At 39.1% G+C, this 23172-nt stretch overlaps 1 protein-coding gene across 17 annotated transcripts in view; it reads right to left on the reverse strand.

The window, feature by feature from the left end:
• Positions 1-2553: 2553 nt before the first annotated feature.
• Positions 2554-23172, reverse strand: part of WRN (WRN RecQ like helicase) — a 122901-nt gene continuing 102282 nt past the window's right edge. For 16 of the 17 annotated variants that reach the window (XM_053659875.1, XM_053659873.1, XM_053659863.1 and 13 more), the window contains 5 exons: positions 21498-21629; positions 18948-19110; positions 10971-11194; positions 7669-7758; positions 2554-5281 (listed from right to left, as the gene is read on the reverse strand). In XM_053659875.1, coding sequence (XP_053515850.1) covers positions 5162-5281; positions 7669-7758; positions 10971-11194; positions 18948-19110; positions 21498-21629 — 729 coding nt within the window. In that variant the 3' untranslated portion in view covers positions 2554-5161. The remainder of the gene's footprint in view (positions 5282-7668; positions 7759-10970; positions 11195-18947; positions 19111-21497; positions 21630-23172) is intronic. The other variant, XM_053659867.1, reaches the window with a different exon arrangement.

Below are 23172 nucleotides of genomic sequence, written 5' to 3' on the forward strand. Positions count from 1 at the left end.
GATTATTTTTTTTATTTTTTATTCTTTTTATAAGTCAAAGAAAATTTCCAGTTGACAACAGAGAAGTAAATCCTATCACGCCTAGCACAGAGGAGCTGGTGAACAGACTTACTTAGATTTAAATTCCTGCTGCTCGGTAAATGGATAAAGAGATTCTAGCTTCTCTGTGGGTCACAGAAACTAGCCCAGAGTGAACACCTCGCTCTCCTTTCAAATCTTGATGCATTAGCCACACACCTGAAACTCAACCCAGAAACCAACGTTCTGATAGTCCCGTGCGCCATATAACCTGACATTACCAAGACTGAGCAGTAGATGGTGCTCTTGAACCAGGGAGGTAAAGGTCCCTGAAACTGGGTTTTTGTTCATTTGCTTTCAGTTTTGTATCACACACAGTGCGACGCACGGGTGATGTTACGGAACTGTGCACTTGAAACCTATATAATTTTATCAACCAGTGTTACTACAATTAATTCAAAAAATTAAAAAAGAATAAACCGATGGGTTCTTGCTGCATGCTTTAAAAACTATAAAATTCAAGTGAGGCAATAAAAATAATAAACGTCCCCCATTAGGACCTAAGAGAAAGCGGGTCTGTGGGGTCTCGTGGAGCCCCACAGGTTCCCTAAGGCTTCCAGCAGCCACCTTTTCCTCCTTCCTTGCTCCTCACTGACTGCACGTTCAGCACTCCCGAGCTCAGATATCCCGACCCTTAATCAGCTATAATTAGCCTTCGAAAAAATTAAAAGTAATTCATATTCAGAAATTTTAAGATTGTCTTCACAGATGCTGATTCATGAATCAGAATATTACATTAATTTTCAAATACTTTATTCTTCCAATGATTTTTGTACAAGCTTTGTATCCTTCGTTAGGTGAAAAATAAGTTACTTTCATGCCTTGAGAAATATAGCCCAGTGCCCTTAAATGCCAGAATTACTTGACTCCCCTTTCTTTGACCAAACCACTAAGAGGCTTCTGATTACAAACTGGCTGCCCCTGTAGCTCCCCTAGTGGCGAAGGAAGAGAACAGATGTTTATTATTCCTGCAGTCTGTTTAGCTCTAAAATGACTGTATGGTCATTCTGCGGGATTTTTCATGTTCTTAGTTAATTCTCCTGCAACCTCTTCGAATAGAAAGAATTTTCTATTCTTATTTTAACAGTCTGGTAGAACCACAGCCATTTTGAATTCTAAATAATTGGCAGGGATTTTCCTAACCGTTGGCAGAGTTTTATGGTCCTATCACAACACGGAAGAAAATGTAATCAATATTTTCCGGAGGAGACAGCATAAGAATAGAAGCTAACAGAAAGTCCTTGTTTCTAAGAACGAATCGGAGACAGACTTGAGGCCTAAAGCAGGTGAAGGACAGTGGTATACCTGGGAAGTTCAGTTCGGTTTTCTATTCTAACAGTAAATACTCTCCACTGTGCCGTGACCATTTTGCACCAGTTACTTGCACCTAATGATCAGGAAGTGACATATAGCAGACCCTCAAAAAAACTCTCCGCTGGTAGGGATTTGGCGGTGGGGGCAGGGAGAGGAGAGGGTGCAAACACCCCGAAGGGAACTTGTGAAAACACAGGAGAATGTATGAGATCTAGAAGCCTCTGCTTTTGCCTAGAAGCATGCCGCTTTGTCATCTACTTTGCGGAACTATAAGATTCTACATCCTTTGCCATTAAAGAAACTTTACATCTTCTGTGTCTGTTGGAGGGTCTTTCTATCAATCATTTCACTGTTGTGACAACTGCACATAATTGGAAGTTAAAAAAAACCCTCATTGAAACTGGTTTTACGTAAGAGAATGTAATGCCTCATGTATCTGAAATATGCAAAGCAATGCCTGATTTTAGAACAGGTATGAACTGGTAGCCCAGAAATGTCACCAGCAACCGGATTTTGGTGCTGTTTCTACCCCGCCTGGCTCAGCGTCGGCTCCACTAAAGGGTGATTCTTCATGGTCCTAAAATGGCTCCAACACTCCCAAGGTTCATGCTTGCTCAGTAGTAACAGCAGGGGAAAGAGAACACACCTGCTTCTGCATTCCCACAGTAAGTCCTGAGATGCACTGTGACTGGACAGCTTAGGTCACGTGCCTAACCCTTATCCAAACAGTTGCCAAAGACTAGCTTGGTTGAGGTCGCAGGTGCCAATCACACATCCAGGTTGGAATTCTCCGGAACCCACCCAAACAGGCCTGCTGGGAAGGCATAAATTCTACTACATAATCAAAAAAATTAATTTTCTCTCCCCCTCTATGTCTTTGGCATGGGACTATACCATATTTCATTTAATGTTCAAAGCTGTGCTTAGAGTAGCAGAAAAACTGGAAGCAACTTTAATGTCCAATAATATGAAATCAGCTAAATCATAGATGTCTATATAATACAATACCATATCAGCAGTTTTCAACCTCCTAGATATCACGCCCTTTTTATTCTCAAAAATTATTAAAGGCACAAAAGAGCTTTTGTTAACCTAGGTAACGGCTACCACTATTTCACATTTGTAGAAACCAAAACCAAGGAAAATTTTTAAATATTTATTGTTTAAAAACAGCAGTAGTAAATCCATTACATGTAACATCAATGCGTGTCTCTGAAACCTCACCCCACCCCACCCCGAGTGAGAAAAGCGACAGCCTCTGGTTTAACAGAGAGACTGGGCCCTCAGATCCGCTTCCTCACTCAGTATGTTTCCATCCGCTGTTTTGGCTGAAGTCTGTGAAGAAAGATTGACCTCAAACTGGTATGCAGTTATAAAAGAGAAGAGTATTTTAGTAGCCTTCCCACATAATTGTAGATATTCCTCTTTGAAACTACATCCGAACTGGTCAAGGGTTAGATTCTTAAAGACTGGTTGCAGTGAACAACCCAAAACGGCTTCTTTCATACTCTGCTTTGTTACAGTTCTCAGGTCCATCGTGCACTTGGACTGACTCTTTTACCCTGCAGAACATCGTAAGATCCTGTGTTAATCCTCCAGAACATACTGGTTCACCGAGTTATGCAGAGCTCCTACATGTTGACAAAAATCATTATATAATGTAAAAACAAAAAACACACCCTACCATCTCATTAGGAAAGTCTGTGCTGTGGGAAGCTGTCAAACTCCTGGTGGCAGACATGAGTTTTTCAAAATTATAAATTTTGCTGGAAATCTCAAATTTTATCATTGGCAACAAATAATCAGTTTTCCTTGAAGTGAGAGGTTGACTTTGTTCAGTTTTGAAAGGAAATGTCCACCAAACAGCCACGTCTGAATGACCATAGTTCCCGATCGGCCACTGTTCTCGGTAAAAAACGGTGTTCCGTGGGGGAAAAAAAGCAACCAATTCAGCTCACAACTCAAACGATCAGAGCAGGGCTTTTCCTGGAGAAGACCCTCATACTCTGGTAGCGGAGGACCTTTACGCAAACTTGCCTTGTGTAGTGTAGAATACTGAAAAGGACTGAGAGTTAATAGAAACAGTAACTTGGTGCCACTGCTTTGCTCTGCACTGAAGCACCAGTGGTTTTACTCACTATCGCTTTGCACCCTCATTGCAAAATATCAACGGAATACAAAAGACAGATAACATCTGGGCCCCTGGAAGGGTTACAGGGAGTCCTGATGGCCTGCAGACCACACTTAGAGGATCACTGTACTACATAAAGCCACAGAACGAGATGCTGTGGAAGACTATTTAATGACAAAAATGTCCAACATATATACAAATGAAATACAACAAACAACATGTTTATGTTTCACTCTAATTTTACTTCTAAAAACAATCTACTATAGAAAAATGACAAAGCAGAAATGACCAATAGAAAAGGGATTATACAAATTATAGGATATAAGTCTGTAGCTGTAAAAAACAATGAGACCGATATACAACTAATGGGAAGGGCTTCACATCATATTACGTAAAAAATGTGGTGCAGAAAATTGCATATAGCATGATCTCATTTGTGTTTAAAAAGATAAGAACGTGTATAGCTACCCATGCAAAGGCCTGTAAATACAAAACAAATGACTGAAGAACCATATGTCACACATATAATAGAAGTCACCTTCAAGTTTAGGGCAGGTGATGGGATGTGAGAAAACAGGAGTATGGGCACTGTCATGTTTTAAGTGCAACTTGAATGTTTTACAAAGAAAATTCTGTCATGTATTTTTCATGTAACAAACTTAGAAAAAGTGCATAAAAAAGTTATGGCAATGTCATAGAGGGAGTTAGCTGGTGGGATTACTGGTGATTTTTTTTTCCAGTTCTCTGGATTTTCTAATTCTACAACAATCATGTATTTCTTATGTATTAGTGACAGTAATTTTTATTTACAAAAGTCAAGGAAGGCCATCTGATAAACTGCTTAAAGCCATATTAACTGTGGTTTACTCACATCAGTATCAACAGTACAGGTTTTAGATATTTCAGTTATATGTGCCACATAAGTAGATTTTACGATCAGATTCTGACATCCTCAAACAATACGATAATTACATAAATGCTTTAATATATTAAAACAGGTTAATGTATAATCTTTATAACATTCAGTATGAAGGACATTTTTTAATTTATTATTTTAAAAAATAATAGAAATCATGTAGAAAAGACAATGTTCTAGTGCAGCCGGTCACCTTTGCTGTATTCTTCTTCCCTATTTGCACGGGAGCCAGGTGTTCCGCGTTTCTGCACTGGCGCCCTGACAGCACCTAACGGTGTGTGGAGGTGCACTGTGTGCAGATGGCGGAGACGGCCTGTGAACTCGCTGCGTTCTTCCCGCACGAGACGGGAATCTGGGTGACGCAGGAATGTCTTGCATCACACACACACATCACCACCTGACACCTGTATCACATCACCACACATCACACTTTCCAAATACATGCCCGAAATACAGAGATTTGAAAGCGAAGCAATGACCGTTTCTTAAAGCAACCCTAAAGGAGACTCGTTTGGAACCCTACGATGCACTCACTCGGGTGACTCAAACTGAAGGGAAGCACACAAGCCTGTTTTAAGATGCCAGTTGATTAATGGACATGTGAGTTTTACTTGGAGAATAGAATGATTTTTAAACTGAAATGTCATTCCCCAGTCTTTTCAGAAACAAAATACAGCGCCTCTGTACAGCAAGACAAACATAATCCTCCGGCAGCTGCCATTTTAACCGAAGAGACCCTTGTTTTTGGTTTTGGCCACTGACTTCGTGCTGATATCGGATGAGGTCACACTTTCTTTAACAAACCATGGAGGCAGTGTTCTCTTGGAAGTTTCAGGTGAGGTCTATAAGAAAAACAAAACAGAAAAGGAAACATCGGCACTGTTAAAACGTGTCAGAAACGACACTAACACATTATCCAATATGCACCCACCTTCCTTCCCTCGCCAAATAAAACAAAAAAGTGAGACCTTTCTAATTTATTTCTGGGTCAGAAAGCAAATTTATGAAAAGAGATACAAAAGTCGCTCTATCACTCATGCAGGCAATTTCCGTGTCGTCCGGGTGCATATTCTTAGACACGCGGGTGCAGACACGCATCTGGGAAGGGAAGGACTAGGGGTCGCTCCAGGTCTGTCCCCTGCTGCGTTTGCTCTGGGGTGACCAAGGCGGTGAATTGCACGTTCTGAGGAAGACGGCCGCCTGGGCACGTGCGTGCCTGCACGCGCGCACACGCGCGCGCGCGCACACACACACACACACACACACACACACAGAGCTGCCTCTGGAGAGCACGCAGCTGCCGCAGCTGTAATGGCAGAGGGACTGGGGAGGGTTCAATCATCAGTTCCTCGCTGAGGTACCGGGACACACCAGACACTCAAACAGGTTCTCTGAATAAACTGTAGAGGTTGTTTATCATTCCACAGACATTTAGAGAACCTGTTAAAAACCAGAGATCCACTTCTGAGAAAAAAAGACCAAGATAACTGTACACAACACTGCGTGAGCTCGGGGAACCACACCCCACAGGAGGCGTCAGAACCCTAGGTCAAACGTCTCTGAGAAAAACTGTTTTAAGACAAAGACACAAAGACAGTGGTTGTGTACTAAACAATCTACATGTGAAAAAGGCTAAACAATTTTAAGTAGGTAAGTGTGCCATAAGCCTACAATGGTGTTAATCGGCGTTATCCTAGTTTGAGGACGAGATGCTCAAACTGGATTCTCACACTAACACGACAGAGAGGTCGTTCCGACATCAGTCCACCTTGGCATCCAGCAGAGTTAATGTGGTCGCTGAAGCTGTTTGAAGGACTTCATGATAAGGTGGCCACATCTAAGGTATCATGTCTGTTAGCCTAAGGTACAAATGTATGATTTATTCCATTTCAAAAATGAAGACTGTATCTATATATTCTTCCTTAACTCCTTGAACTTTAGTATGTTTAAAAATGGCTTCAAAATACTTAAGGATGGGGAAAAAGTAAAAGATCCTTGGCAAAAAACCCTCTAAAACTTATATTAAAAAAAGGTAAAAACTGTTAGCTGTTCCAGCTTAATTAAAGAAACCCAGCGTAGAGGAAAGGACTATGCGTACTTCAGCAAAGGCTTTTTAAAAAATGGTTAAGATGTAAGATAGCACCTTTTCTCCCAAGTGCCTATTTCCTCACAGGGAGGAGATTAGATTTATTATAATGTCTGCCTTAGAAATAATAAACAGTAGGGATATAAAGTAACACAGATAAAAGGCATGCGGGCAGACACAAAACGGGCCCAGAAAGAATCATTCTTCCCTAAAGACTTGAATATCAAAACCCCGCACAGCCAGACAACGACCGTTGCTTACAATTAGAGTCTGACCCTGGAGTGCATTTAGAGGAAGGAAAACAGTTTAGATTATAACAAAAAGTAACACACAGCATGAAATCTGAACAGTGACAGAGTAGAAGAAAAAAAAAACCCAAGGCCTGTTGTAGCCAACTGCTACGGATTAAGCAGGGACTTTGAAACCAGACAGAACTAGGTTGAAATTCTGAGTCGCTTGCTGAACGTGTGACCCTGTGCCTGTTATTTAAGCCTCAGTTTCACCACACAGGAAATGACATTGACACTGACAGCACATAACGTGACTAGACTATTTGGAGAATTAAATAAGCATACAGGCGAAATATCAACACACATTCTGATTTATTCATGACCCTCACTAACTGGTAGCTAATATCATTTACTATCCAGAAAACGTTGAATTTTATTGCCTGTAACATTTCTGTAGAGCATGATCTTTGGCATTTTTCCTGTAATGACAGTAACGATCTTATTTCATAAAGAAAGGAGGAACGGCTTACTCACACTGACTGTGTCTCTCGAGTCTCACAGTGAGTGTCTGGGGGATTTGAACTGTGATGTCTAGGCCCCTAACAGAAGCCTGCCCGAGACGACTTCCTTCCTCGTGGAAGACTAAGGTTCCATCAATCCTGATAACATTTTAAGGTGATGTCTACATCTTTTTGGTACTCTAAATTCTATTAACAAGCTCTTATCATTAAGTTGAGCATATAAAACATTACATTAACTCACTAGCTGATTGTATGTGCATATATATGTAAGCAAACAGAGAAATGTGTATGTTATATTCATATTTAATTTCATCTAAAACAAAGATATATCTAAGCATTAGTTTTCGAACCTCATCGATTTGTCACAAAAACGGTCACTAAATCGACTTTACCTGTAAGTGTGAATCTGTAAAGAGATCTTCTGTTTTTGGATCACTGGGTGGCTGATGCCAAGAAGTCAGTGAATTTCCGTTACTCTTATCCTTCAGCGAAAAATCACAAGGATGTTTTCCATCAGTCTTTAATATTATTATGGCACACAAAATAGTTCAGCATGCAGTATTTTCTTTTTTAAAAAAACCATGCCTAAAAAAGTAAAGCTTAAGGAAATTCTTATTGAAATACTACCATTTGCAACAACATGGATCGATCTTGATAATATCACACTAAGTGAAATAAGTCAGATAGAGAAAGTCAAGAACCGTATGATTTCATTCATATTTGGGATACAGACCTGAAGACAACAAGTGCATAAGGAAAACAAACGAAGACTCACAGACACAGACAACAGTGTGGTGATCACACAGAGAAAGGGGGTGGAACAGACACAGTAAAGGGTAAAGGGGGTGAAACACATGGGGACAAAAGGACTCTGGGTGGCAAACACACGATACATTATACAGATGCTGTGCTACAGAACTGGACACCTGAAACCTGGATAAGTTCATGAACCAATGTCACACCCAATAAATTTAATAAAAATGAAAATTATTACTCTGATATGTTGAATATTAATAATGTTACCCATAGGGCAATTTTTTGAGTGTCTTAAAATAATGTTTTCTGAGTGTTTATAAATAATATTGTATATATTAATTTATAATGAAACTCAGTGACAGGGTGGGAAATTCTATCTTTTCTCTCTCTCTCTCTCTCTCTCTCTGCCTCTCTCTGTCTCTCTCTGTCTGTCTGTCTGTCTGTCTGTCTCTCTGGCAGTCAAGAAAATTAAAAGGAAAAAAGTGAAACAGGAGGAGAGGGTTCTGGAAGATGGTAGAAACACCAGCATAGTTTTTTAAATTTCTCTGAATCCCAGCATAAAAACAGAACTAGATAGAAAAACAAAAATTCATCCTCTACATTTACAGTGAAGAAAGTTTAAAGACATCCTCAGGAAATTGAAACTATAATCATGCGAGAACAAACCAACAGCCAAAGACCTGTGTGGTATAAGCATGCACAGGAGAGAAAGCAGAGGCAAGCAGTGAGGTGAACTAGAAAAGCCCAAAACAGCAGCCCACAGGTATACACTGGAAAGCATGACAGATTAATCTGAGAACAGCACCTGAAACAGGAGTGCTTTTGCAAGGGTCTGTAAGAGGCCTACAGCAGTCCCTGAAGTGGCTACAGCGGCTTGCTCCTATGAGCTCTCCTGACCAGGCCATGCCACCTTCCAGAAGGCCCCACACTCACGAGAAGTGCTGGGGTGAAAAACCCAACCCAAGCCAGACAGGCATGAGAGCAGCAAAGGGAAGAGGAAGTCCAGGTGAAAGCGGCAGAGGGGTCTATCTCATAAACCCAGTTTCCCTATTTTGAACAATACACAAAACAACACAAGAGAGAACTCTGTGCCCTGGGGAAAACTATCCCGAATCACGCCTTGTTTTGAAAATGCAGGGAAATTAATTTCACATGAAAATGAGCAACAGCAAAGGTCAAGTCCTACAACCCAGAAAGGCTTTCCACTCATAATGGTAAATGAGCCACAACGAAGGCCTTCAACAAGGTCAGTAGAGACAACGAATGTTAATTTAACATGTGCAAGGCCTCCAACAGACAGCACTGAAGAAGTTTTCTACACTGAGGCAGAAGGAAAAAAATACTTGGGCTGGCTCCCTCACCTCCTAATCTACTTCCCAGCCCCCCAAATCCTTGTTCTCCTAAATTGGGAAACAAAGGGTAAATCCGGCACCACCCCCCCCCAAAATCTCCCCACTCTGTTGGTAGCATCTGATGTTATTTCAGTAGAAGAAAAGCAAAAAAGTGATATGTGGCTAAAATAATACATTTCATAAATGTTGCTTCAATATTCAGGAAAAATTAATAGTTATACCTTTTCCTGTATCAACAGGTAAGAAGTTGCGGAAATATAAGGTCTTAGGCACCCGGTCCAGATCTCAGAAATAACAAGGCTGGGAATGGAAGCCACATTTCACCAATACCACCCTGCCTATATTATCCTTAGTGCCCTTCTTATGGCTAACTCTATTATCAACATAATCTAAAGAGCTCCAATAAATCAAATTTCACTAGGTTATCTAGAAAAGAATATATACAAACCTAACTGAAGTACAGAATTAAATGAGACCAGTTCCATGCTTCTGAGCTAGTGAGAAAAGGAAACTCTACAAAGATTACTTTAGAACTGGAATGAGGCTCTTCATTCTCTACCCAGACACTGTCAACCACTTACAACCATGCTGAATTTATCATCCATAGGAGCTAGCATAACTTTTTAGTTAATTATTAGTTTTCACAAACAGGTATCACAGTCATGTAATTTTAAACCTGGAAGATAGTGAAAGCCAAATTTTCAAATTTATACAATCACTTAATAAAGTCATATTGTCATAGAGTAGTATTTTCTTCACACCAGACACCAAGAAATAATTTTCAAAGCACGTGATTTTAATAAAATGTACTCTCTGAAATGATGGTACATTCAGGGCCTTTCTCTGATCATGCAGATGCACTGGGACCCACTCAGGACCACCAGCTACAGTGCTCCTGTACCAGAGAGAGTCACTGCCACAGCCACAGAGCATGAGGGGTGACAGCGTGAAAGACAAGCCGGTTTGGGAGGTACTTAGAATTGGTTTTCGTTTTCATTAAATACACGAACTGTCACATGCTTAAGCCAGTATTAATTACACCTACAAAAGAAAGATAATTTCCAGGCAATATAATATGAAATAGAGAAAAAGTTTAAGCTAACATTCTACACAATAAGCTAAAAAGACAAACTACAAACTATATTCACCTTTTCTGTCACTTAAAAAATCACTTTTCTCAGCTCAAATTTATGAGAAGCAACAGAAATACGGCACAAAGATTTAAAAAGTAACCCTGTAAATACAAACAAAGACACTGAAGTACCAAAAGGAGGACAGTGACCAAAGGGGAGAGGAGAGGGAATTTCAGGGGAAATAGCGGAGGGATTTAGAGGAACAAGTATAAAGGACCCAGGGACAAGAACTAAGGGGGGTGGAAATGGGAGGGAGGTGGGGGGCACGGGGGGGGGGGGGGGAGGGCGCTGGGACGGGAGTAATAGACAGAAAACTGCACTTGAAAAATAATAAAATAAAATAAATAAAAAGTAACCCCGTATCAGAACTTACGGCAGTTTAAAAAATACAGGATTTTAAGTGTTCGAATATGCAAATCGAACACAGTGCCATTTTATGAAAATCCTACATACAATTAACACCTTGCCATCAGGGCCTGCTTCTTCTTTGCTTCTCTTAGGACTTGAACAGCTCCCTTCGGAGTTGGGAAAACACCTCTTCTTGTTGGGATCACACGAAGGCTGGTGTAACAGTCTGTTGTCACAGTCATTTCCCAGGATCTCAATCGCCATATGGATAAGGTACGTGTCAATGTTTTCAGGAACATACATTCTAATTAGTTTAATTTTGCTCAACTCTGTAAAGGATGAAAAAATAAGATTTAAAAATAAATTACACAGCCTTGGCTGGCGTACTGAGTGGATTGAGCGCAGGCCTGCAAACCAAACAACCACGGTCCGATTCCCAGTCAGGGCACGTGCCTGGGCTGCCGGCCAGTTTCCAGCAGGAGATGCACAAGAGGCAACCATACATTGATGTTTCTCTCCCTCTCTCCTTCCCTTCCCCTCTAAAGATAAAAAAAATCTTAAAAAAAAAATATATATATATATATAAATTAAAAATATATAAATTACACAGCACATCCTAGGAAACTATGGGCTGGAAATGGTGGAATGTTTTGGAGGAAGGTGGCCAAAGAAAATGTCCCCTTGCCAATGCCACCAGCCAGATGGAAACGGAAATGGGGTGTGATGTGCACCTTACTCCTGCCCCCCTTACCTGCAAGGTCGAAATCAGGTCAGTGCCATCAACTCTGCATGAATTACGTTTCACATCGTCTGCGAATCAGAGCCACCCTTCCCAGAATTGTGTCTAAAGAAATTATGTATGCTGCGAATTCCACCAAGTTTTTTTGGAAATAATTTATTCTTGAAATAGAAGCTACTCACGCTGGTTAATAAGATGCCAAAAAAAAAAAAAAAAAGATCCTTTCAATGGATATTGTAGCTAACAAAACACTACTTAAAATGCGTATTAGTAACTAAATTAGTTTTCTGGGAAAAGTGTATCTTATTTTCAGAACCAAGGAATTTTTAGTTTTTGTAATTCAACAGAACTGATTCAGATGGTGTCGGTCTCTTCAGACCTTTACAGATGATACGCCAATGACCACTATTTGTATCTCAAGTACTTCCTTCCAAGTTCACAGTCATCTGCAGTTCTCTGGAGTATGGTAAAACTAAGCAACTTAGAACCTATTCACTTGTACCTTCATGTAATTTATAAAACTGGTATCGAAAACTTTCTGATACCCAATTCAAATGAACAATCAGACCAAATATTTTTAAATGATACTCTGAAAAGGTGGTCTTTCAATTACTGCAGTTTTCAGGTTTATATTCTTCTTTCTAAAGTTCTCATCTTGCTTAGGACTTTCCAAACAAAACTGCAGGTTACGAAAAAAAACAGGAAGAGAAAGTGACACAGCTAATAGATACGAGGACAGTGGGTTCTTTATTACTGGGCTGGTGCTGTTCCTAATTTTAAAGTTTTAAAATGTAAAACAAAAGCAAACTAAAAGGACAGCTAGATCAGGAGTGGAAACATAGAAATGAAGATCTCAAGGAGGGTTAGCAACAGGGGAGTGGGAGGAGGAGAAGGGGGGAGAAGGTACAGAAAATAAGTAGCATAGATGGTAGATAGAAAATAGACGGGGGGGGGGGAGAATAGTATGGGAAATATAGAATCTAAAGGACTTGCGACACATGGTCATGAACTAAAGGGGGGGTAATGGTGGGGAGGGGATGTGCAGGGTGGAGGGGAATGAAGGGGGGAATAGAACTGTAATGGCATAATCAATAAAAAAATAATAAAAATTTTTAAAAAATGTAAAACTGATGCTAATCAAAACCTTAGAAAGATAAGATTACCTCTAAATGTAATAAAATCAGCAAGGTGACTATCACATCCATCAACCAAACAAAAATTTCATTTGTCCCTTGGTCATAATACCGCACTAATACCACTGAAGTTCTGTGCATTTTACTACTTTATCATTTTTAATCATCTTCTTTTGTATGTATCTACCAGAGTTTACTTTGCATTCCCTTTCACTGGTCTTCAATTTTTCTTTGGAAAAAATGTTCTGATGAATATTTTACTTAATACAAACATCTTTCCAGATTCCCAGGAGTGAGGTCACTAGTTCAAAGGCCCCAACCGTTGATACATGGAGCCAACTGCCTCTGTGACTGTGCTGCCTGATACAATAACCACCAGCCACACGCCGCCACTGAGCATTTAAAACGTGGCTGGCTGGCTACAACAGCTGAGGAACTCAAATTTTTTATTGTAAGTAATTCTAAGGCAAGCATGCAGCCCTCGAATATGACAGAAAAGCAATTCATTGACAGTGGACCACTCCATTCAGAAGGGTGCAGTCTTAACGCACAGTGATGAGAAACCGTTATTTTATGAATTTTTCATTAAAAGCTTAATTGAAAACTAAAAATAACCCTTAAATTTAAAAACTGATGCTTGATTCAGTAATCACAAAATTTTTAAGTATGTCTGGCACAAACTGGGTATCTTCATTTACTTCATTCAATTGCCAATTCTATGAAAGCTAAATAAAGACTAAGTATTTCAGATTAAAATTTACATCGGCATTGAGATACGCTGCGAATGCAAAATACACTCCTGATTTCAGAGGCTTAGTACAAAAAAACCTCATTAGTAATTTTTACATTGACTATATGTTGAAAGGACAGCATTTTTAATATATTAAGTTAATTAAATTATATAATTAAAATTAATCACATCTGTTTATTTTTACTTTTTAAATGTAGCTACCAAAAAATTCAGAATTGCGTATGTGGCTCCTACTATATTTCTTTTTGCAGAGCGCTGCTCTAGAAAACCCACTCCGGTTACCCTGTGCTCAAGCCAACTAATACTCCACACTGCACAAAAGTCACTTTCTTCTGTGGGTATTTAAATACTGGATAAACAAACTATACATCCTTAGTTTCATCGTACTGTAAATGTAAACTTTAGAAACCAATTTTTTTTGGATACATCCACATTATCTTGTCCTATCACAGCATCACTGGCTAAATAAATTTTTTTTCTTTTTATCATTCAAAGTATTTTAATACATGGGGGACTTAATGTATCTGAAAAAAGTTCTCTTACAATCATTTGAAAATATCATTATTCAAGTGCTTTTTACATGGTCTTCCTTTTTATTTATTCATTTATTTATTTTTTAATTATTTTATTGTTGTTCAATTACAGTTGTCTGCATTTTTCTCCCCACCCCTCCCCCTGCAACTGGCTAAATGATTTTGAAAAGAAAAATAAGATATTTTTATTCCAATTGAGACAATATATTTCTAAAATTAGAATGCCTTCCTTTCATAAAATTATGATGTATAAACATTTATCTTTGGTATTAAACCACTATTAGTGATTTAATAAATTTACAGTGGTTATATTGTAACTAGAATATAATTTTCAGATATAATTAGAAAATTCATCTTATTTACTTACACGTTTTTATAAGTGCTCTTTATATTTATATCTTAAAGTCATCCTACAATATACATATGCAAATAAAAAAGTGGCATCAAACTTTAAAGATGCACATTGTTCTGCCCTAACTTTCCACGCAGGGTAAGTGCTGAAACTATCGGCTGGAGAGTAAGAAAACAATCCCAGGCCAAGCTCCTGCACTGGTTCAGAAGAGATCGTGTTACCCCTACTTCTGTGGCAGGGCCCTTGGAACCCACCCCTGACTTCCCAGGCATAAGCACATAAATAGGAGAATGAAATTATCCCAAATATTATCCAGATACCTCGTTAAATTATCTTGCCTCATGTATTATTAAGCATAGTTAGAATTTCAATTCCATTAAAGAAGCTTAAAATTATGTAAACATGGTAAAACTAAAAAAATTAAAGGGTACAGAATTCCTTTAAATATTAAGTTTACCAGGACAAAAATCTACTTAGCAAACTAGATGTAATTTATTAATCCCAATACTCTATTTTTTGGTTTAAGATTATACCAGAATAAAATATAAAAAATTCTAAATTCAGTATTGTGTGGAATTTAAGTGCCAATCAAACTTGTTCATTAAAACACCAAATTATGGAATATGACTACAGTTTTAAAAAAGATAAAAATAACATCTCTGAAACATTAATATACTACGGATATCTTCATTTCTTATTATAATTTATAACACATTGCTCCAATAAAAGAACAGATTTTTAATGAGGCAGAACAAGAATTCAAAAGTAAAATTTCACATCAGTAAGTGGTATCTTACAGGCTCTAAGTGTACAATCGAATGAAATAAAATTTGGAGCTCATGGTTCCTGCAGTTGTACCTTGTCTCAATTCTGGCTTCAGAAGCAAACCACAACGATACACTTTTTCACATTATATGTACAACATGCATACAGTATACAGACAGAAAGTGAAAAAGTGTTTTAAAATGCTCTACATTGTTTGTGGAATGTCAATTTAATATTTATCTCTGAATGAAAACTTATTTGTGGTAAGTACACAGTGGTGAAGACAAATGTTTTAGTCACTAATGACTACACATACTTTTCTCATCTACCTGGTGTTTGTTGAATCAGGCTGTGCAATTATAAATAGAGAAGTTTTCATGTTCAGATAGTCTGCTTGATTTTAATACATCTTAATTTAAAAAGCTGTAACATAAGAAATTAAAGTTTCTAAACTCAGGATGTAGAGCATACTAGATACACTGGAGAACGTTTAAAGATATTAGATATATGGAGATAGTAAACCGAACCTAACTCAGCACTTAGAGGTTTATAAACCCAAGTCCTCTGTCTGGATTGGAAACTGTGTGTTTCCTTGTTTTAAAGGGCTGGCAGCACATGTGACAGGGCAGAGCACAAAGAGACACTGCTGTCATTCACTGCGAGGGGACGTGAAATCGAGGCAAGGCTCCAGGCCTCAGGTCCCTGTCTCCGAAGCAGCATGGGAGAAGGGGAGTGAAAATGTGATAGTTTCCAATTTCCTTTCCAAATCAAAAATCCTGTTAACTTTACCACGATATGATTCAGAAAGCAATTAGCAGCATCTTGATTCTTCACCGTAGCCCAATAAAATAGATGCTGTCAGTACTTGGCCAGATAATAGAATCTTAAATCTTCCTCTACCATTTTCCCCTGCCAATAATGAACTGAAATGAGAACATCCACTTTATGTCATTCAAAAATATTTGCCCAAGATTTCTTCAATACTTGAGGGGAAAAAACCCTGATATAATTATAACCTGCCTGAATTATTGAAGTTGTTTATATAAAACAGGTTTGAAAACTCCCTACTGGTATACTTATTTATTAACTTCATATTTTCTGAATTACCTTCTATAGAGACTAGTATATTAATCATAAAAGGAGTCGTCAGATCTAGCCGTCTGCTTCTTCAGTCACCATCACACTCACCACTGCTGCCCCGACCGCCCCCACCACCACGTAAGAAACACAGTTGTCCCTGGTTCTGGCTGGGAACCGGTCCCAGGGCCCCATGCTCTGGCCCCTTATATACAACAGCGTAGAATCTTCATATAACCTACACATGTCCTCCCCTATACTTTAAATTGTCTCTAGATTATTTATAATACTAACAATGTAAATGCTATATTAGTTTTATATTGTATTGGTTAGGAATCAACTTTTCTGGAATTTTTCTTAAAGTATTTTCAACCTCCAGTTAGTTGACTCCATGGATGTAAACCCGCAGATTCAGATGGCAACACACTTACCGAGTGCCAGAGCATTCTGTGCAGTATCTAATTATTTCTCCCAATTCTGTATCTAAGGCATATACCTCTCCCTGTTCTAGAAAAAAGGAAACTGAGGTTTAGGGAGACTGGTTCATTTGCCCAAGCAATGCAGCTCTGAGATGGTAGAGCCAAGACCTGAAATGGATCAGCCGTTAGCAGAACCTTTGCTCTTACTGGTGAGGCTACACCACCCATCAGTGTTCAGGGCTTAAGGAAGGCAGTCTATGGCCATACCACCCTGAACGTGCCCGAGAGCTCATCTGATCTCGGAAGTTGAGCAGGCTTGGGTCTGGTTAGTACCTGGACGGGAGGATTGAAGGAAGGCAGCGAAATGACAGCAAACATGACTGTCAATAGGAACAAGCTTCCTCTGTCAGAAACTACAGCCTACCGTTCGCCAGCTCATCAAAGACACACATTTCTCCGAGTCCTGAGAGACAATACGTATAAAGGTAAAACTGCAGAGGATTAAAATCAAGAAGGCATCCAAATCTTTGACTATTTCAGTTTACACTGGAGAAAGAGGAGTATTATACAATCACAATTGTAATCCTACAAACAATTACTGTTTTCCTTCCTCTGCCTGAATTTCTAGTAAAATGGCTGCTCAAACCAGAAAGACTAGAATGTGGCCAGGACAGCTGGCCAGCTTGCTAATAAGGTGTTTCACAGCTAAATCACCTTGAATTTCTTTTATCACAGTTCAAAACTGGGCCCTCTGATTTTCAGATTTAGAAATCCAATTTAACCTCAATAGATCCATATTAACCAGGCTCACAAAGTGCCAGTTTATCTATTTACAATTATGAACGCACAATTATCACAGAGATAAGTACCCACTACTGCAAACTTTCCCTGCAGACAGACCTACATGAAAAATCAAACATGACCTGAGAGCTAAGAAGTAACAGAGAAGCAGAATTTAAGATGGTTCTTCAAATAGTATCTTAACAAAACTTATCAATGGGCCCTTAATAGGTCACATTGGCCAACTGAGGTCACATTGGCCAGATTAGAAATTGCGTATTTCCCTCTTCTAAATGGTTGGCAGTACAACCCTAGCGTGGTGGGGTAGAAGAGAAACCTTCGTACCCTGGAATTAGCTGAGACAACCACTGCCCAGCTCGCCTGTGTGTCTCGCCCCTTCCTGCGCTCCCGCGGCTGACCTACGGGAGGGATGGAGGTGTGTGTTGTGAGACCTTCGGTCAAGTCTTGCTCAACCTAGAATTAGCAATACCTTTTAAGGTGACTTGGATATCTTTGTTCTGATCAATTAACCACAGTATTGATTGTCCTTCTAAAGGGTGATCTCATTCCTCTTATTTTCAAGTGTTTGGAGGCAATCATATAGTTATTCCTAAGCAGGAAAGAATTTGAGATAATAAAAATTAATGATTTGCACTGTAGCCTTAGAGGTAAGCCTTCTTGTATGTGAACTGCTCAGTCCTAATAATCTGAATGAATTTATCAGATTTATTGAATTATAAGGACACCGGTTTGTATTTGTACATTTAGGAGGAAAAATGCTCTAGTGAAACTTGTCTTTATTTCTGTAAAAAATGGTCCATAATTTAGCCCTGGCCAGGTAGCCCAGTTGGTGGGAGCGCCATGCCAGTCTGCCAGGGTTACACACTCGCTCCCTGGTGGGGGCACGTGCCCGAGGCAACCAGTGAGTGGACGGGTGAGGGGCACAGATGGTGGGTGTTTCTCTCGTGCTCTCTCTCCTCCCCTTCCTCTCTCTCTCTCATCAACACATTCAAAAAATAAAACATAATTTTTAAATAAGCATATTAAAACTTTTCTGCAGGGCAAGCCAAGTGAGCACAGGTGAGGTTCTATGGCAAAGTCGGAAGAGGAAACCCTCCTCCGAGGGTCCAGAGAACTTGGTCACTCCTCCAAGGTCACGGTGACGGACAGCCCTGACTGCGGAGATGAGAAGGGTAGACAAGTGAAACGAGTGACGAGGACTCAGAAAGACTTAGGGAAGAACTAGGGGTCGGTCAGTTTTGGGGAATGAATATAGAGAAGTGAAGAGGTAGAAATTAAAAAAGAAAGAAAGTGTACTCTTTCGGGATGGATATGTAAATTGTAACCTGAAGCTGAAAAGAAACACAAGAATGTCTAAGACTAGAGTCCTAATGGTAAGAAAGATTTTTTCTAAAACAATAAAAAGCCTTATAAAAGCCAAGTTTTCATAGTAGCATAAAGGGTTGATGTTGTTAAACTAAAAAAACATTAGTGGATTGCTTGATGATTTCATCAGGATCCCACGGTTATCACCTGAGTTGATGGGGGGGTTTCGAATAACATCGGTAATAATCTTCTGAACCTCTGGAGTCAGGCCCGCTCGCTCCACGTCGACTGGGTAGCCCGCTTTCACCGCCTGGGACAAGTGTATGCCAACTGCTGCGAGAGGCAGAATCCTCTTCTCGGCTACACTCTTCTACAGAAACAGCAGCAAAACCACCAGTGAGTTCTTCACAGTTCCCACTGTGCGGTATGAGAATACAATGTCCACTGACCAGTAAGCAGTGCTAAACCTTCACAGAAAATTTTCATCTTAATAGACCATTTCTTTAAAACGACCTACATAACAGAACTCCACAGATTCTATTTTTTACAATTATTATACTGAATAAAATCAAATCATCCACCATTAGCTAAGAACTCAATCCCCCTCTCTCTGCAATTATTCACCTTAAAAACCTATATGTGGCAGAGAGCAGTCATTCTATGTTAAATCTAAAAGCTGCCACAACCTTTGAAAATAGAGCAAAACTGTAATCCAATATTCCATATATTTGATGCATTACATAGTGCTTTAGTTTCAGGAATTTCCAAGAAGACAAATTCCATAATGTTTAGCGATAACACAGGCCCCAGATGTATTGTATAAAAGGTTCTGGAGAAGACTTTAATAGGTGTTTTGAATTGGCTTTATTCATAAAGTAAAACAACCCACAGTTAAACAAAGGCTGTCATTATGTGCCTGGAATTGAATGAAACCTCAATTGAGGACAATGTTACATATTTCTGTAGCTTTTAAACAAATGTGGCTCCAAATCCATTTAAGGTATATATTAGGTACGACATTTTTTTAAACCCTCCAAGAGTTTGGTAATTCAGCTCTAAATTATTTCATAATACTCTCTTTTAAAAACCCTGAATATCTGAGTTTGGATGGTACTTGTGCAATGTTGACACTTTCACAGAACAGGGTCTTTAAAGCCGCATTTTCTCCCTTCACAGGCAGACTTCAAGTTTCTCTCATTGGAGACCCACCCTCTCCAGCAGACAGTGCGCACCATGTGTGAGTAATGCAGGGTTATCCGACACCAGGCATCAGATTACCTAAAACTAATTGTATGATTGCTCCTGATTAATTAGTGCTCAGGCATGTTTAGTTTTGTGGTTAACTGGCAAAACCGTCTCAGGCTCCTGGGAGCTAGAGACAATTATACAAGGATATTACACAATAATATACAACCAAGTAATAGCAAAAAACATAAATTGAGATATACTAGTCTTCACATTTTTACCCATGAATATGAAATATAATACATAAAGCCTCATATCATGGCTGAGTATTAGCGTGCACTTTATTCAGAAAATCTGAAGGCTATACCAAATTTTCCTAGAAAGTATATTCAGCTACACCATACATATATGGTGAAATTATGCCTATAAAGCATATTTAACATGTACATTTAAGTTACTATTTAAGAGGCAGAACTTCATTTTTTATTTATCATGTAATTTGTTTCAAAAACAGTACAATGGAATTATCTGCTTTCCCATGTAATGTTTTTTGTATTTTTAGTTAAGGAATTTGACTATCTTTAAACTACTAATTCTTATTTATATTGGACCTTCACCAGGATAAAAAGTGAGAAATATGGCCTAGTGGATGAAGACATGCAATAGGAAAACCATGTGTTGGACCATATAGCTCATTCTAAATCAATGTACTGTCAGAGAGGACAGGAATTCAAGTTAGTTCAACTTAGCCGGAAGCCGCATTGTCTCTAGCCCCCTAAAACAGACTCTCCATTGTGTACGGGGTGGGACGAAAGTAGGTTTACAGTTGTTTGTATGGAAAATAATATAATAGTTAATAAGTAATAATAGAAGAATATGTGTTTCATGTACTCACAACTGTAAACCCACTTTTGCCCCACCCTGTATATGACAAAAACAACTCAACAGCCTAAGGATGTATGCCAGAACCGTGGTGAAACATTAAATATGGCTATTTTTCACAGTGATCAGATTTTTTCCAAGGAGCATCAGGCATGGTTAAAAACACAAACAGTGCCAGAGGATGCGGAGTGGAAAGCAAGTCTGGTGAGTACACAGGCATGTGTACATACGAGCACACGTACGCATTTATATGTTTGTTCTTCGCCCTGTTCTGCAGCTTCCTTTTTAAAAAATTTAATGTATCTTCTAGATTATTTTTCATCTATCTATATACATACACACACTAGTAGTTTTTTAACTATTAATCCAAAATTTTTAAAAATAGTCTTCAAATGTGGCTGCGCTAATATCCCTAAGCTGTACATGTGTTTACCAGGACCCCTGATATGACCTCTATGAGATAATCGTGGTCAAACTATACTTGCTCTTTTTATCTTTTCACCTAATTGACAGAGGTAGGCTTAGCAGAAAAAGAAAATGACGTTCCGTTCTAAAATTAAACGTAAAATGAAAAACACTGTAGAATTAGAAGAAATTGATCCCGAATCACAACTGTAACAACTGAAAAGCTGAGTAGACGTAGGTTTGGGTAAGTTTAAAAATTCCCCCCACCAGGAGAGCGACACTCACCAAAGGCATCTTCCTGTCCTGGAACAAGGAGTGCGTGATGGCGGCGGACGGCGAAAGCGGGCACCCTTGGCTCTTCGCCACCGGATTTTTCTTCTGCTCTTCCTGTGGTTTTGTACTTGAAAAGAGGTCTGTCTACAAAAGTGTACACGGAGCACAAATGGTGAATAACGGTATCAGTGTAATGACAGATACCACCGTGACCAGTAGGCACGAGGGCAAAAAATACAACACAAATAAAACATCTAGGAAACAGTCAAAAATACCCTTTTGTAAGGAGTTCAAAAAGGGTTTTTTTTTTTAACATATTGATTTAAAAAGGTAAAATAAGGCTAGAGGAAATAAGTTTTTAATGAAATATCTGTAATAATAAACATGGTTGTAGAACTATAAATTCATAGTCTTCCCTTTAGCCAATAAGAGGGAATAAAAAAATGAACTATAATATGGACCACTCTTTCTTTAAATAGTAAGACCCCTAACCCCCTGGAAGTGCACATTAAATAAATAAAAATAATAATTAATATTCAAATTTATAAACGATAACCACAAATTCTGCTAATGTATCTTAAGGGAAAATGTCATAACTACACACACATGGTTAGAGAGCATACATATAAATGCCAATTCTTGAAGCATTATGTAAACCCTTAAATATAATTCATTAAGACATTTAAAAGGAAAAAGGGAGAAGGGATTAAAAAAGAAGATCAATGAAGAAAAAGCAGAATTATTTTAAAGACTGAAAGAAAGGTAAAGGCCAAGTGACAGTTACGACAGAATTGTATGATGTAGGGTTCACATAAATATATGAAGTTTCCCTCCAAAACGCCAACTTTACCTCCCAAAAGATGAGAACCAACACTAAACTGAAAGAGTTAAATCCAGCGGAACTTGGCTTACAGGAACCCACACCAACTCATTCTCCCCTGAACGGAGAGGCGGCCTGCGCACCAGCTCCGGGCACCTGGGGCAGCGGCAGCCCGGCGAGCAGAGCCGGACTCCACCACAAGGCCTACAGGCTCCGGGCTGTTTCTAGGCACCCAGACTTCCAAAGAGGAACATCTTTTATTGAATGAAAATAAAGTGCTTCCATCGGAGGCCTTAACACAGTCAAATCTGGCCTTCCATTTCTAGGAATGCTGAAAATCAAACTGCATTACCCAGATTCCTCAGGATTACAGTGCAGCCTATACAGCAACGGACACCCCTACAGCAAGGTCTCAGCATGCGACCACTAGGGGTCACACTGGCAAGCACACAGATTCAGGGTTTATGGGACAAAATCAGGAAAGCACCTGTAAATGGGGGACTAAAGGGTTAAGGAACATCAAAACACTTGGCAAATTAACACGAGAGCAGTAAATCAAAAGATGAACAGTGAAAGGACAGCAAACTCACAGTTATTAACAACCACACCTAAAACAAAAGCAAACTAAGAGGACAGCTAGATCAGGAGCAGAACCATAGAAATGAAGATCACATGGAGGGTTAGCAACCCTCCAAGTCCAAGACTTACATAGCCTGGACAATTACTTTAGTAACATCATAAAAATTAGGTAACTAACATGTTCATATTAACTGATCTACTGTACACATGATCTGAATTCATTTTCTAAGTACCTGGTGAGGAAAGGAAAATAAAGGGAGAAAATGTTGGTTTTGAAGGGCATTTTTC

Source organism: Artibeus jamaicensis, unplaced genomic scaffold (assembly GCF_021234435.1).
Source record: "Artibeus jamaicensis isolate MK-2021 breed Jamaican fruit bat unplaced genomic scaffold, CSHL_Jam_final scaffold_833, whole genome shotgun sequence".
Classification (NCBI taxonomy): Eukaryota; Metazoa; Chordata; class Mammalia; order Chiroptera; family Phyllostomidae; genus Artibeus; species Artibeus jamaicensis.